This window comes from Anolis sagrei, chromosome 1 (genome assembly GCF_037176765.1).
Source record: "Anolis sagrei isolate rAnoSag1 chromosome 1, rAnoSag1.mat, whole genome shotgun sequence".
Taxonomy (NCBI): Eukaryota; Metazoa; Chordata; class Lepidosauria; order Squamata; family Dactyloidae; genus Anolis; species Anolis sagrei.
The window spans coordinates 293,679,804-293,695,702 of NC_090021.1; the positions used below are offsets into that span (position 1 = coordinate 293,679,804).

At 37.7% G+C, this 15,899-nt stretch overlaps 1 protein-coding gene across 2 annotated transcripts in view; it reads right to left on the bottom strand.

Moving 5' to 3' along the window:
* The window catches only part of CDIN1 (CDAN1 interacting nuclease 1), a 144,404-nt gene that overhangs the window by 84,822 nt on the left and 43,683 nt on the right, over window positions 1-15,899 (bottom strand). For both annotated transcript variants that reach the window (XM_060759888.2, XM_060759880.2), the window contains exon 5: window positions 10,217-10,289. In XM_060759888.2, the coding sequence (XP_060615871.2) occupies window positions 10,217-10,289 (73 nt within the window). The remainder of the gene's footprint in view (window positions 1-10,216; window positions 10,290-15,899) is intronic.

Here is a 15,899-nt window from a genome sequence, read left to right on the forward strand (position 1 = left end):
TTTTAGCCTGGGGTTATTTGGAGCACTGATTCAGAAGCTTGCATTGGATAGACTGCATCAGGTCTGATTTCTTAGATATGGTTATCATGATTTTTTTATGGATGAGCAGTTGAAGACTGGTATATGGCAGATGTTCTATATCTTTAAAATGAGCGCTAAAAAGAAGAGAACTGGTGCCATTTTTGGAATCGGCAGGTCAAACATCCCCAGAAACAAGTCTAACATTTGAGGCACCAAAATGTGTATTGGTCAATGTAATTTTCAATTCCACTTGCTAGCTTAGGTTAACTTTATAAAAATCTAGGCACTTAAGATTTCTTAGCGGATGGTTAAATGTTGTCTATTAATGACCAAGTGTTTCTTTATGTTACATTTAACAAACATAATAATGAAATTGTTTTTAGAATCACTTTTAACAATGTTAACAATTAAGAATGTGAACAATTCAATTAATGATTCTTTTCTTTGACATTTATACTGGAGTATCAGAATTTTACAGCTGCAATGCTGAAACAAGTAAAACGATAGAAATAAAACAAAGCAACAGCACAACTAACTTTTGTGATGTTCTTCAATAGTTGCTATATAGGCAGTAGGTCATTTTTCAGTTTCAACAACATTATTACTTTGTAAGACATTTACAGTTTTAAAATTGAGGATGAAGACAGCAAAATCGTCACAGATTTCTTTTTATACTTGGCTGAGTCATAAATCAAAATGGAGAAATCAGAAGAAGACTACTCAGAAAGGCTCCTATGAAGGATCAAGATATGATTCTCATTAAGTACCAGTGTCAGGATTGCCATGCCATTATATTTCCAGTATCTATTTATGATTTTAAAAACTGGACAATGAAAAAACTTGAAGGGAAGTGTAAAGATTTCACCAATTTGTGAAGAAGCCACCAGTTTGTAAGGGTTTTGTAAAGGAGCCACCACTTTGTAAGGGCTTATTAAATTGATAGTGTAGCTAATAGCTAGTAATACTGAACTGGTCTTTCTTCAAGGTGTAACGTGGCTTAACTTGGAAAAGATTTGTAACAGAGACTGGGCTTCAGAAGAAAATGTAACAAGTTTATTGAAATGTAGCAGAAGCTTGATAGTTTCAATGTTTCTTAACTCTTAGAAGCACATATCTTCAGAGGTTACATTTATAACATTCTTTAAAACAACTCTGGAAAGGACTCTTCCTTCCACTAAACAGGTTTCAAACTTATTTTTCTTCAAACTATGTTTCTTTCCTTAGTAGATTACTTCAGATACAAACTTACTCCTTCGTGATATTTCTGTTGCAATAAAGATTCTCACTGGCTTTCTCTCACCCCTTCTACTCATACTCTAACTACTAATATAAATAAGTCAACTCGACTTATCTAAACTACCTAGGCTAAAAGCCAAAACCTTCCTGATTCTCACTACAGCAGAATCAGCCTTTCCCTGTAGTTTTTAAACTACAGACTACCTTCTTGGTTCTCACTATGACAGAACCAGCCACTCCTGCAGTTCACAGACTACAGACTGACCGTTTTAAAATGGTTGCCCTGCCAAGTGGCAGTTGGCTCCGCACCTTTTTCCATAGCAACCCAGCTCAAAGTGAGCTGAACTGGCTACCATCACCCCACCTCCAAGTTATGCAACTTTAAATACTTACCCTTTCAAACGCCTATCTATAATTATACGTAACTGCAGGTTAAAATTCACACTTCACCACAGGAAGTAAATCAGTTCATTTGATGGAGGAGAGTTTTATGAATACCACAGCCTGCCAAAATGAGCAGATCAAGCTTGTAGTTTTCCTAGATACCAATATGACTAAACTGAGAATATTATACTATGGCCATATCACGACATGAGTCGTTAAAAAAGACTTTGCTTTTTGAAGTAGGAGATGGCAAGAAAAGAGGAAGATTGTATTACAGGTAAATAGATTCAGTTGAGGAAGTCATGGGAGCCCTTAGTTGCAGCACATGAGCAGGGCTGTTAATTAAACGATGTCTTGGAAGTCTCTCATTCATAAGGTTGGCATAAGTTGACATTGACTTGATGGCAATTAAGAACAAATAACACTGTTCAAAATAATTCACTCATGTAATAGGTAGCTAACTGAAAATATTTGATCCATCAGATAACCAGAAAGCCAACTCTCCATGAACAATCTTGAACTTGAAAATAAAAAAAATAAAAAATGAAATACATAGGAGGCAGTCAAGGTGAACATTTCAGGGACATTAGGAATACATGTTTAGAGAGATCAACTTAGTGAACTTCTAAAAGATTGAAAAGAACTGTTGTCCATAAGATGTAAATTCACAAGGTGTAGATTTATTTCACTTTAAATGAGAGGTTGTAAAGAATACATTTTTGAAGATAATATGTTTGTGAGCTTTGAAAAATCCTTTGTGATTTCATTTTAGAGGAGCAAAATTTATCTTGCTCTATAACACTGATTTCCTGAGTGATTTCTTCTTTTAAAGTGGGAAGAAGTACAAGGATTATTTTTTATGTTAGGAAAGTATACTTTTCTTCACCCAAGAAATTCCTGTGCTGGGACTTTAAAATGGGTATATAATGAGCTAAACAAATTGTTGACCCCAAATAGAATAGACCCATCAAATCAATAAAACTCATTTATTAGGTTCCTACCGATTTAATGCATCTGCTCTATTTGGGACTAACAAGTGGACACAGTCCCATAAATTTATTTATTATATACAAATTATTTGTACCCTATCTTTCCAAAATTCAAAGTGTAATTTATGGAGTTTAATATTCAGAGATATAGATGCTACCAAGCAATAAATTGCATGTAATCTGAAACATGATGGGATGGGAGGAAAGGGTTTGAATGCCACAGTTTATAAACCCCCAACAGATTGTGTCTTGATCCATGTAGCCATTCTTGAGAGCATTGGAAACTAACCAAAGGGACTGTTCTCAGTTCTTATTCAACAGAATGTAGGGGGAAAACAACCTGGAAAACACTCTCCACAAGCAACAGGGCCTCCCTAGAATATTATTTATTTATTTATTTATTTATTTATTTATTTGCTGTATTTGTATACCGTCTTTCTCAGCCCGTAGGCGACTCAAGGCGGTTAAAAGGGAGTAGGAGAACATGTTCCTTGAGGTAATGAAATCACCAGAGCTTCATAGACTAATGTAGTAGTAGTTTATTCAGTGCTTTGACCATAGGACTTTCACATATAGGACAAACAAATAAATACATAAAAACCAGATTATTAAATACAATATGAAATACACCATTAAATACTATATACATCATTAAATGCGACATAAATCAATGGTGAGATGTGCCCTCAAAATACTACATAGAATACTAAATGAGCTAGTTTTTCCATAGTTAAAAACCAAGTAAAATTCAGTATTGTTAAAACTTGAAAAAGAAACAATTTGGATATTGACAACTACACTATATGTAAAAGCATCCCCAAACAGTCAACTGCAATATCAGAAATTAATCTTAGCCAGATTTTCAATGCTGCCAGTGCAAAAAGAGACATATTGTGAGTAACCACAAGATTAGTGTCAACCAAGAGATAGAAAATATTTTCTGAGACCGTGTTGGATTGCAGACCAGTGGCAACATCTTTAGCATTTTAATGTATGAAGTCAATATAGATCCATAGGCATTGCATTATACATATGTGCAAAACATACAGTAAAGCAATCTATCTCTTAGGGGAAACTTCAGATAAAGTCTGTAATAGTAATCAAGTTCTCAGTTCACCAATGTGTAAACCCTGGAAGCTAGGATATTGCTATTCAGGGCTAAAGAAAATGGCATATCAGCTTAAAGCTCTTGCTCCAAGCAACAGTGGTCACAACAGATGCAATGAGTACTCCATTACTGCAAATCTGCTCCTCTAAGGAGTGTGCCATCTAAAGCTTGAAGTTACAGTACTTTAATTACTGGACTGAGGAATTATTTGCTCAGGCTGCCACAATTTTATAAAGATTTATTTTCAGCCTCAGCCCTTAGTCAGTTCACAATTGTTTTCCAGTAGTAACCTGGGCCATGCACAGTCTCTCTTGATTCACTTGCATTAGAGGAATAAAGTTAAGTGGCATCAGCAAACTGATGAGGTGTGTCTGTGTGTATGTTCCTTCAAGTTGCCTGTCAACTCATGGTGACCCCATGAATTACAGTGCTACAATGGTCCTTGCAAGCAAATTTCCTACATATGGGGCATGTCTGAAGGCTTTCTTACCTGCTGCTCTATTGCAGAAGTAACAGTGGGGTTGGGGGTAGCTTATTCTGTTGAATGGTGCCAACATACGTTAGCAGACATATGTCTTTGGTTAGCAGACCTTCTGCCAGTTCTGAGCTGGTGAAAAAACCTGGCTCCCACCCCACTTCTTTCAGTGTGGAAATATAGTTCCACTGATGTTACTACTACACTCTAACCAAGCTGGGCTTCCAGTGATGTACCATGCTGCCTGCCCAGGACATCTCCCCTTAGAAGATACGTTATCTTACAATCACAGCAGCACCATACTCTTATAATATATTTTCCTGGTTTCCTTCCTATATATTGCCAGAATGGATATTTACATATTTGTGCAAGGAAGAACCATTTGAAGATGAAAGCACAATTTTAGAAAGTAAAGTTGAAGCAGCACTGAAAGCACCTGAAAAACAAATCACCAGGAACAGAACACATACGGATACAGCTGCTTCAAGTTACAGAGATAGAATCATATTCTAAATAAAATCTGCCAATAAATATGGAAAACAAAATAATGACCCAGATTGGAAACATTTGATACACATTCCAATCCCCAAGAAAGGGAATACTGGGATTGCAGTAACCACTGGACATTGCATTAATCTCTCATGCAAGCAAACAGATGCAGAAAACCAAGACTTTTGCCATACATGGAATTTGAAATACTAGATACACAAGCTGGGTTCAGGAAAGGAAGAAGCACTAGGAATCATTCTGCAAACATATGTTGAATAATGGAGTACACCAAATAATTTAGGAAGAACATTGGTCTTTATCTTATAGATGTTACCAAAGCATTTGATTGTTTAATTCATGAAAAACTATGGATCTCTCTTAAAGAAAAGGGTATGCCACAGCATTGGACTGTCCTGCTGAATAACCTGTAAGGCTAAGAGGCCACCATCAGGACAGAACATGGAGAAGAACAAGTAACTTATCTGTAACTGTGTTTCTTTGATGTCATTTGTGCCCTCACACAAAAGGGTTTTTCTATGCCTCACACAAATTTATTTACTGTATTTATATCCCTGCCCTTCCCAACCCCGTAGGGGATTCAAGGCAGCTTATATATTTAGGCAACAATTAGCTGCCAAAAACACACATAATAAAACATAAGCATTTAAATGCATAAAACTTTAAAACCAATTATTTAAAATCACACAAATGGGTTCATGTCTGCACAGAGGTTCCAATGGAACGTTCCAGAGCTCGGGAGTGTTGGCAGGACCTTCCATGCATGGCCTTTCCTGCCTATTCAGTTCCCCAGAAACAGTAGTGAGCAAAAATGTTTTCCAGTTGCAAGGACATCAAGCAAGGCTGTATTTTATCATGCTATCTGTTTAACTTGTACACTGGCTGTATTGTACATACAGCTCAATTAAATTCTGAGTTAAGGAGGTGTGAAAATTAGAGGAGGAAACATCAACTATTTAAGATACAGTGATAAGATGAGGCTGTTGCATTTTGAACACGTCATGAGAAGACCTGACACATTAGAAAACACAATGAGAAAGTGCAAATCAGTTGAAAGAGAGAAAGTTCACATTACAGTGGATAAACTCAATCAAGAAAGCCAATGCTGCGCTGAGTTTGGAAGTCCTAAGCAAGGTGATAACAGGATGACTTGAAGATCACCATAAGTCAAAACTGACTTTATAGAAATTAAATACCACCACCACCACCACCACCATATTTACATCTGAAAACAGTTATCCATTCATTAGTGTCCAAATCTGCCCTTATGAAGCTGCTCTAGAAATATATCCTGAAAGGCAGCCAGTTCATACATTGTTCATTTCCTCTTGTCCAACTTCAAGTATCCTGTGACTTTCCCCCCTGCCTATTACTGCTCTGTAGTGCCTCAAACTGGATACCACCCTTCCTCCATTATTTCATGTTGCCCTTCAGTAAACCTATGATGACACCTCAATCATGAACAGTAAGGGCCTTTTCTGTGGTGGCCCCTCGGCTCTGGAACACCCTTCCCATGGAGGTAAGATCAGCCTCCTCGCTGATGGTATTCCGAAGAAGACTAAAAACTTGGATGTTCAAGCAGGCATTTGGCTAATTCGGTGCAATGAATGTGTTGATTACGGATTGGTAATATGGATGATGCAATTGGACCACGATTTTAGTTAGGAGATGTATTGGATTGTGATTTCGTGTAATATTGTGTATTATGTTTTTTATGGTTTTAATTGTATACTGTGCACTGTATATATTGTTGTAAACTGCGTTGAGTCGCCAATTAGGCTGAGAAACGGCGGTATACAAGGACAGTAAATAAATAAATAAATAAATAAGTCAGTGATGTCAAGCAGTTTCCAAAAGTTTGTCATGGTATGGTTCCAAACTGTGTTTCTCTTTATTTTACAGCATCATATATTTTGTCCCAATACTGTACATTGTATTAGGTGGTATGAAAAATATACTCGTGGCAAAATGGATTTTGGGTCAATTTTTGTTTTGCATGGTTTTAGCCACCCGAACAAAACAAAAACAAAATAGAACTCCCTGTGCATAAATTGCTCTTCTAGCTAGGTTTTCATCTGTCAAAACCCTTCAAAAGCTCATTCTCCGATACTTTAAAAAAATATTGCAACTACCATGTAGGTCTAGTTCTGTGTGAACGTTACCATGAAAAGCGACTCTATTAAACTGTCCAATAGATTAGGATGAGGATTAGCTGTAAAAGAGTACTCTTGCATTGGAATCCTGTCCATGTCAGAATGGAGTATCAGAAGCAGGTTCCACTGAGCTCAACTGCACTTACTCCGAAGTAACTGTGTACAAGACTGGAGCTATAATGCATTATAGTAATTTGTCATATAAAAATATTTCCTCCTTTTCCCCAATCTTCCAGATACATAACTAAATGGGAAGCCTTCAGTCTGCAAAAAAAATCTTTATATTTTTTAAAAATTACTTCACAATGAAATAAAGTTCAATGGACACCTTCAAAACTGCATATTATTATAACGTGTGTGTGCTGCTGGAGCAATAAACTGTTTCTATGTGTCTCTCAGTGCCAATATCCATACCTTTTTATAGAACAATTTAAAACTATACATTGATCTACTGAAAGTAATAGTAGATATACAATACTCATCTTTCTCAAGGGAAAATTCCCTTCCCCCAGTCTAGTTTTAAAGGTAAAAATTAAAAATACAATCCAAGTCTGACCAAAACTTGCAGCTCATTAAAGCTAGGTTTCCCCTATATAGAATTCTATTGATCTCCATAGTCCACGCTAGACAAAAAGTGTGGTCAGAGAGCGGATGATGGATGCCTCTGCCAATAGTACTGAACAAACCTGTTAGCTAATTGCTACCAAAGACAATTATCCCCGCATTGTTTCATAATGGAAACACATTACAAAACGCTAATATACACACAGGGAAATTTGATGATTTGACTGCGGAGCCATGTGCATTGAATTTCATTGCCAAAGGCCAGCCAGGTCGCTGCTGTGAAGTGGGAGAGGATGTCAGAATAGAAGCCACACTATCTCACAGCTCTTTTCTAACATATTTAGCAATTCTACAAAGCCCTCTGATCTGGTGATTCCCTGCTCTTGTTCCAAACTACTACAAATAAATGCTATATTCAAAGGAAGGATTCTCTGGAAAATCATTATTTCTCTATCTCCCTCTGGTTTATTTCAACCATAGGTAAAACAGAGTTTAAGCTCATATTCAGCATTTAAAGCCTGTTGACAATAATGCTACTTCAAACTGTGGTTGCACATTACTGCATATGACAAACATGTAGGCAAGCATATTATAAGCATTTGCTCTCAAATATCCAAAATGTAACAATAATGAGACATATGGTGAAATATAAGGCTTTGTTCCAAGAGAATGCCTGAATATTCAAGTCTCTACTACAGTATTTTAAATCAATGTATTCCTTTTGCCCAGAAAATACATTCCTGGAATTATTTCTTCTAAATATAGCTATGATGTTTCTAGAGTGCAGAATCTTAAATGGCTTGTATGCCCAATGGCAGAGCTTAAAAATCTCAGCCACAATTTATTTCAACCTTCCATTCAGTTCTGTATGACTGTATAATAATACAGAATGATAAAAAATTAAAAGAAAATATGGAGAAGGTGTGCCAGCATTATAAAAATAAATTAAATAGCTACAAAATTTATGATCAGTCTGTTAACTTTATAATTCATAAGCCAATGAATTCTGCTTTACTGTGTTTGATATTATTCTACAGAGGCTAGTCTACCTGCTTTGGACTGTGCTGACTACTATTTTGACAAGACCTGGATAGCAGTAGGTCCAAAGCAATCAGAAGGTTGACTTTGACAAATGGCGGTGCTGCAGCGAAGTTGAAAATAACACACATCCACTTTAATCTCTTTCTTGATTAAATCGAAACCATACCATTCTGACATCATGTGATTTGCTCATGAAGCATCACTGCAGGTTACTTTAGAGGCTACATCTATTGAAATGATATTGAATTTTTAGAGGAAGTACTTAATTCATTCAAATGAAACCTTCACGAGGTAACTGGGCCACCAGTCACAGATATCTGTACTGCTTTAAAAGAAAATCTATGGAAAAATCTCAGCCGCGAGAAAGAAAAGAGCAAATAATAACAATAAAACCCCCTCTGCAATCTGCTATGGGGTGATATTTTAGTAGGCATTATCTTTTACCTTCAGAATGAGAAAAATATATGTATAAAGCACATTCTAAAGCCTTTTACCTATCCCCCATAGTCAAGCTCCAAAGGTAAACATTACAGTAGGTAATAAAAATGCAGAAGATGAAATTGTCTTTTTTACATGAGACTAGGCAAATATTTATGGGGCAGTTGACAAACTCCTGCCTAGTAAAGGAGCCAACACTGAGAGCAATTACCCTGATATTCATGACTCACTTTGAATATCACATTGAATATTACTCATAAATCTTTTACGAGCACATCCCCAGAGCTCACTTAACAGCCGGTTTTAATCATGCAGTTGACACAGAGAAAATAACAAAATGTATTTTTTCAGTGGCAAATTAATTTAGGCTTGAACCTCCTCCCGAAGCTCTATTCTTTTCTCTCCCCCTCCCCCTGCCACCTTGTACTGATCTCAGTGAAATTCACTTTTGCATTTAGCAGATGCATTACTCTAAGGCTGCAGAATTTTAAAGTAGCATAGGCTTCTTTTCAAGAATTGTTTTTGCTATAATTATTTATGACATGATCCAGCCAAAGTTAAGAAGGCTGTATTCTCCTGGTTTATATGGTTTATATGTTTACTTTCCCCATTGAAACTGATTGGGGCTGACACAGCTTAACATTGGTTGGATTCTGTTCACAGTATTTTTCCTTAAAAGTATGATACAAGTAAGTTCCAGTGCTTTTCATAAAGGACACAAGGAGCCTCCAGTGGCGTAATGGATTAAACCCTTGTACCGGCAGGACTATTGATTGAATGGTTGGCGGTTTGAATCCGGGGAGCGGAGTGAGCTCCCGTCTATAAGCTCCTTCTTCCCATATGGGGACATGAAAGAAGCCTCCTACAGGATGGTAAAACTTCCAGGCGTCCCTTGGGCAACGCCCTTTCAGACAGCCAATTCTCTCACACCTGAAGCGACTTGCAGTTTCTCAAGTCGTTCCTGACACAAAAAATAAAAATAAAAACAAAAATAAAGGATGCAGAAACACTACTTTGTGGATATTCAAAATGGGTTTAAGTCTCATCATTTTCACGTGGAACAATAGGATCTCTAGATCCAAGAATGTCCCACAGGTTTTGTGCTGATAAAAAGAAGAGAATTTGGGAGAAAAGGTATCTGCACATCCTTGCAAACATATGTGTTATATTTGTATTAGGACCAGATTTAGCCATTATTTCTGAAAAGAAATAACACACATACCATTTTAAAACTACCCTCCTCTAGTTTAGTTGCAACTTCATTATTTTAATGAAGTTAAATATTTACAGCATTACTTACGGATTGATCCATCTTGTTCTTGTACAAATCTTTCCAACACTATTCGAGCCATCAATGATGGGGCAAAATTCACCTTATAAGAAAAAAATTAATATGAAATGTCTTTAAAATACGATTTCACTTACTTTTTCATGTGTTATAGATGTCAAGTAGTTCTCCATTATCTATTTCAATGTTTTATACAGATGTATTTACCTGATTTATAACATTCATGATGTACTTCGGTGAATACATTCTTTCAACTATAACTTCATTCATATTTGTTATATGCTCTCTTATCCTCTGTCTCTGTTTTGTCATGTTGCATGTAATTGTACTTCAGAAGCATGTAATTGTACTTCAGAAGCAACAATTAAATAGGGACACTTCCACTTTCTCATCTGGTAATAATCATACTATTTGAATATATCTATAAACAAAAACCAAATTATTTAAATTGGAACATTGTAAATGACATGTGTCATAAAGTGTTTTAATATACTCAGGCAGTCTGCCATGCCTTTTTTCAGAATACAGTGGTCCCTCACTCATCACGGGTGTTACGTTCCTGGACCACCCACAATAGGTGAAATTCCACGAAGTAGCGATGCCCCTTCACCTTCCCTCCTCGCCCTCCTTACCTTCTGTCCTCTTCCTCGTCGCCACATGGAACCTCTTGGCGCCGCTTGGGCCCCATGACGCCTCCTCAGTTGCAGGGCCTAAGCGGTAGCAAGAGGCCCCATGCAGCGATGAGGAAGATGAAGAGGAAGGTAAGGAGGGTGAGGGGGTATCTCTTCTTCCCCCCTCACTCTCCTTACCTTCCTCATCCTCCTCCTCATCGCCGCATGGGGCCTTTTGCTGCTACTTGGGCCCAGCGACGCCTCCTCAGTTGCAGGGCCCAAGGAGGAGGAAGAGGAAGAGGGCAAGGGGGGGGGGGGAAGAAGAGCCGCCCCCTCCTTATTTTCCTCTTCCTCATCACTGCCTGGGGCCTCTTGCTGCGACGCCGCATGGGACCCAAGTGGCAGCAAGAGGCCCCAGGCAGCAAAGAGGTGAGGAACAAGACACAATTAATGTACACTATATAACAAAAACACATAAAACCCTTTTAGAATGAAACATATTTTACTGCTCTATATAAATAAAAATGCAATGTGGGATTAATATAACTCAAAAACCACTGGATGAATTGACACCACATTTGGACACAATACATGTATCAGGCCAACAAGTGACCATCACTCATAAAACAATGGAAAACACAGCGGAAGAGGCTTAAAAAGTCAAAAAGATTACAAAAAATACATTACAACACATGCGCAAACCCACATATATATATGCACACACACTTATATACACATATACACACAGACACAAAACACATCTACATCTACACTATTCTAATATTCTAAACTGTGCTCCGCAGAGCTCTTGGGGCTCAGTGGTAATAGGTAGGAACTCCATGGCGCCATGTAACTTCCCATGTCCTCCTCCTCTTTCCTACTCCTGAGAAATGCAGGGAAATTAAATTTTTCTGCTGCCAGAAACAACAGCAGCACCAGCAGCAGCATCCTCCAGGGCACAGGCCCTTTCTCCTCCACTTCCCTCACTGCCCAGATGCTTTTCCTTGGCACCTAGACTCCCTCCCCACTGCCGCTTTCTTTGCTTCCAAAGCCCTATTTCCCTCCCACCACTCAGGGGGTTATTTAATTGTGCTTTTCCATCAAGACAGAAGAGGGCTGGACTTGATGGCCTCTGAAGTTTCTGCTATTGTTGTTGTTGTTGTTGTTGTTGTTGTTATTATTGCAAAGGCTGGATGACCGTCTATTCGGGGTGATTTGATTGTGTTTTTCCTGCATGACAGAAGGGGGTTGGACTGGTGGTCTTCCGCTAAAATACTATTAAGTTTATATTGGTTAAAATTGTTCTTCATTTTAAATATTGTATTGTTTTATTCTTTCCTTTTTTTTGGAGGGGGGAGGTGCAGTGAGCCTCAGTTCACATGAATATTCTCCACCCATCTGGCCAGGCCCATAGCTAGCTGATATATATATGTGTGTATGTATATGTATAATGTATAAACATTTCTTGAGGGCTCCACAGCTGAAAAAGTTTGAGAACCCATGTTCCAATGATACTCTTATGATACTCTTTCACCTCACTTGCATTGTGATATTTTTAAATGTTTGCATATATGTAATGTACTATTTTTATTTTATTTTAAAACCTAAATACAAACAGCCTCATTTGTACCATTTTCCCCCAATATATACAGTATATATATACAGTATATACAAATCTTGAATGCCCTTAAATTCCCCAAGTAGAAAGAAATGCTTTCTACAGAAATGCTTATTTTCAGTAACCCACATCAGAACTGACACATGAAAAATGGTGAAATTACTGAAGGTAGTCCAGCCTGAATAAGGACTACCTTATTAGTTCAGGTACTTGCATCTCCCTAATTTTCATATTAATCATGCACCCATCTCTCTCTGAAATAGGGCTATCATGCTTCATGTCAGAATTTAGCATGTAAGTAAAATTCATAGTGCTTCAAATCCCTCTAGAAAATATTTGCTTGGTGAGATAACACAGTGACTAATTTTATTATTCTTAAGAAATATAAGGTATTTTCAGGAATTCTTTTTAAAAATCTGCATGTATAAACAAGTACAGCATGTGAAATTTCAATAGGTTCACAAAAATTAAACAACAAAGGCCTATTCTTATTTAAGAGAGGTACCATGGCACTGTTATACATTTCTCATCAATTTTAACAGTTTTCACTGATTAAATATATATTGACTCATAAAGTATTACCATTATACCAATTGTCAGAAGATGCAGGAGTATGCCATTTAAATATTAACTATCATATAAAAATGGCAGCTTGATTGTATGGAGGCAGTAATCTTATGTTTGTTATTGCCACATTTCCCTAATGCATCAAAAGCAGTCACAAAAAATCACCTTACATATAAACCTGCTACTGAGTGAATACCAATAAATAAAGTTATTTAAACAACTTTTCTTTAGCTGTAATTTTATTTGTCTTTAATTTAAAAAACTACAATAATATAACATTGCAAATTTTTAAGATACACAAGTAGAACTATAGGGTCATATTTCAAATATAACAAATTATGTACATCATATGTAAGGGTATGGGAGTTGCATTTGAAAAGAAAAACCATATGCAAATAAGACTGTAAACACTGCATGTCTTTTTACCCACAAGGTGCTTGTCTATGCTAATCCTCATGCAATGCATGTTGTTTACTCAGGAGCCATTCTTTAATAGTAATCCCTTTGTTTAAAATAAAGAAAATAATGTAGACTTCAAATCTGTCAGAAACCTCAAGAAGTACCCTTTGGCACTAACACAAAGCAATCTCTCTCATATGTTAACTCTATAATTATAGCATACAGACACTTTATAGTCCATTAAAACGATGTAGTAATTGCTTATTTGCTGACTACAGCAGTGCGAATCAGACAGAAGCTTTGGAGAAAACCATACCTCCTTCCTCATGTAACATGTAAGACTTGCTGCTACTTCTCGTTTTATATTCCAGGCACATACTTTTTAAGGCAATGATTTATTTTATGCTTTACTACTAATCTTGGCATTTACAAAACAACACAAGTATGCACTTTATTATATTCTTCTAAGGGCGGTTGTACACAGCCCAATAATGCAGGTCAGAACTGGTGTCAAAAATGCCAGTTCAGGCCCTCATTGCAGCCCGGCAGGAACACCTGAGTCAACTCAGCAGTAGAAGGGCATCCCTATTAGTTTTGTGCATTCAGGGTAAACCTTGACCCATTTCATGTTCTGGCATTCGGTGGGCCCCCCGATCTGTTTGGGAGCCTCCTGAAATTGGGAGGGCAGATATCTGTTTTCACTCTGGGGTGCCGAAATATCCATCTTCTATCAGCCCTTTATTGGGGGGGGGGGTTCCTAGGCTCCCCTTCCCACATCCTTTAAGGAGGCTTCTTCTTATCTGTACATGCTTTCTGGGCCTGCATGCCACAGGTACTGGCAGGTGTGTGCACTTTCTGGGCCTGCATGACACATACACACACACTCTTTCCAAGGCAAGAAGGCAAGTTCTGTTTCTTACTCTAGAGGAAGCACTCGGCTGCAGACAGGCATGCACACTTTGTCTCCCAGGTTACACCAGGCCAGCCAGCCAAAGGCATTTTAAGGAGGCTTCCTACTTCCAGGTATGGAAGAGCGATGACCTCCTGGAAGAAGGGAGTAGTTTTCAGGGAATGAGGGTTTACTTTTTGTTTGCTGGGGGATTAATAAAAAAGATTATTTCGTGATGCCGAAAAGCAGAGGAGGAGCCGAGATTGGCTCCCTCTTGTTTTTGCATCAGCAGGCTTTCGTACCAGGAGGGCTGATTTGCCCTACCCCCTCAAATGTCACTGCCCCCCCCCCCCAATGTTACAAGTTCCTATGCAAAACTGGCTGCAGATGTCTAGGTAAGGGTAAAGGTTTTCCCCTGACATTAAGTCCAGTCGTGTCCCACTCTGGGGGTTGGTGCCCATCTCCATATCTAAGCCGAAGAGCCGGCGTTGTTCATAGACACCAAGGTCACGTGGCCGACATGACTGCATGGAGCACCATTACCTTCCCACCGTTACCTTCCCACCTATTGATCTACCCACATTTGCATGTTTTCGCCATCAGGGGCTCAAAATTAAATCAAAATGATGTTATTACTATACATTAACATATTGGAAATTTTAAAAGAGAGACTTTTCCCTATGTTGCCATTTAATAAGATTATAGAGCTATATGACTGCAGTGACAGAGCTGTTTTCAAGAATTCCCTTTTTATATAAGGGATGGAATACACTGGACAAAATCCACTCAAGTGTGTTCTGGCAAGCAATTCCCCTTTTGAAACGAATCCTAACCCTATTGGATAATACAAAGGATGCATCTACACTGCAGAATTAATGCAGTTTGACACCACTAACTGCCATGGATTGGTCCTATGGGATCCAAGTTTGCTGACGCAAAGTCTTGTAAAATTACAACTCCCGTGATTCTTGCATTGAACAGTTGTAGCTAAAGTGGTGTCAAACGGATGTAATTCTACGGTGTAGGCTCACCCACAGAGAAAAGCAAGTGTTTAATATTTAAGCATGCTACACTGGCTGGGTTGCACTCAAGGAAAAGCTTATTTCCTTTCCAGATGCAGTGGACATACTTGTCATAAGCAACTGTTGTTGTGTGCCTTCAGGTCTTTCAATTTGTGGTGACACTAAGGTAAACTTATCACACAATTTTCTTGGCAGGATTTGTTCAGAGAGGGTGTTGCCTTTTCTTCCCCCTGAGGCTGAAATAGTGTGATTTGCCTAAAGGCACCAATGGATTTTCTTGCCTCAGAATTCAAACCCTGGTTTCTGGGGGTCATAGTCCAAGATTCAAACCACTGTGCCATACTGGCTCTTGACAAATAAACTGCACAAACTTTTTCTTGAACCATTAAATAAAAGTAAATAATAGAATATATATATATATATATATATACAAACATGATAAAAAGTAAAATGTTATTAATTCTTTGGATTTTATGTACACTAAGAACAGTTAATGTGTTTACTTCTGAATGTATCTATCCATATAAAATAGATTTAAACCAGATTTGTGAAAAAAATCTGTTGAGGAAATCTTTTTTATGATTATGTA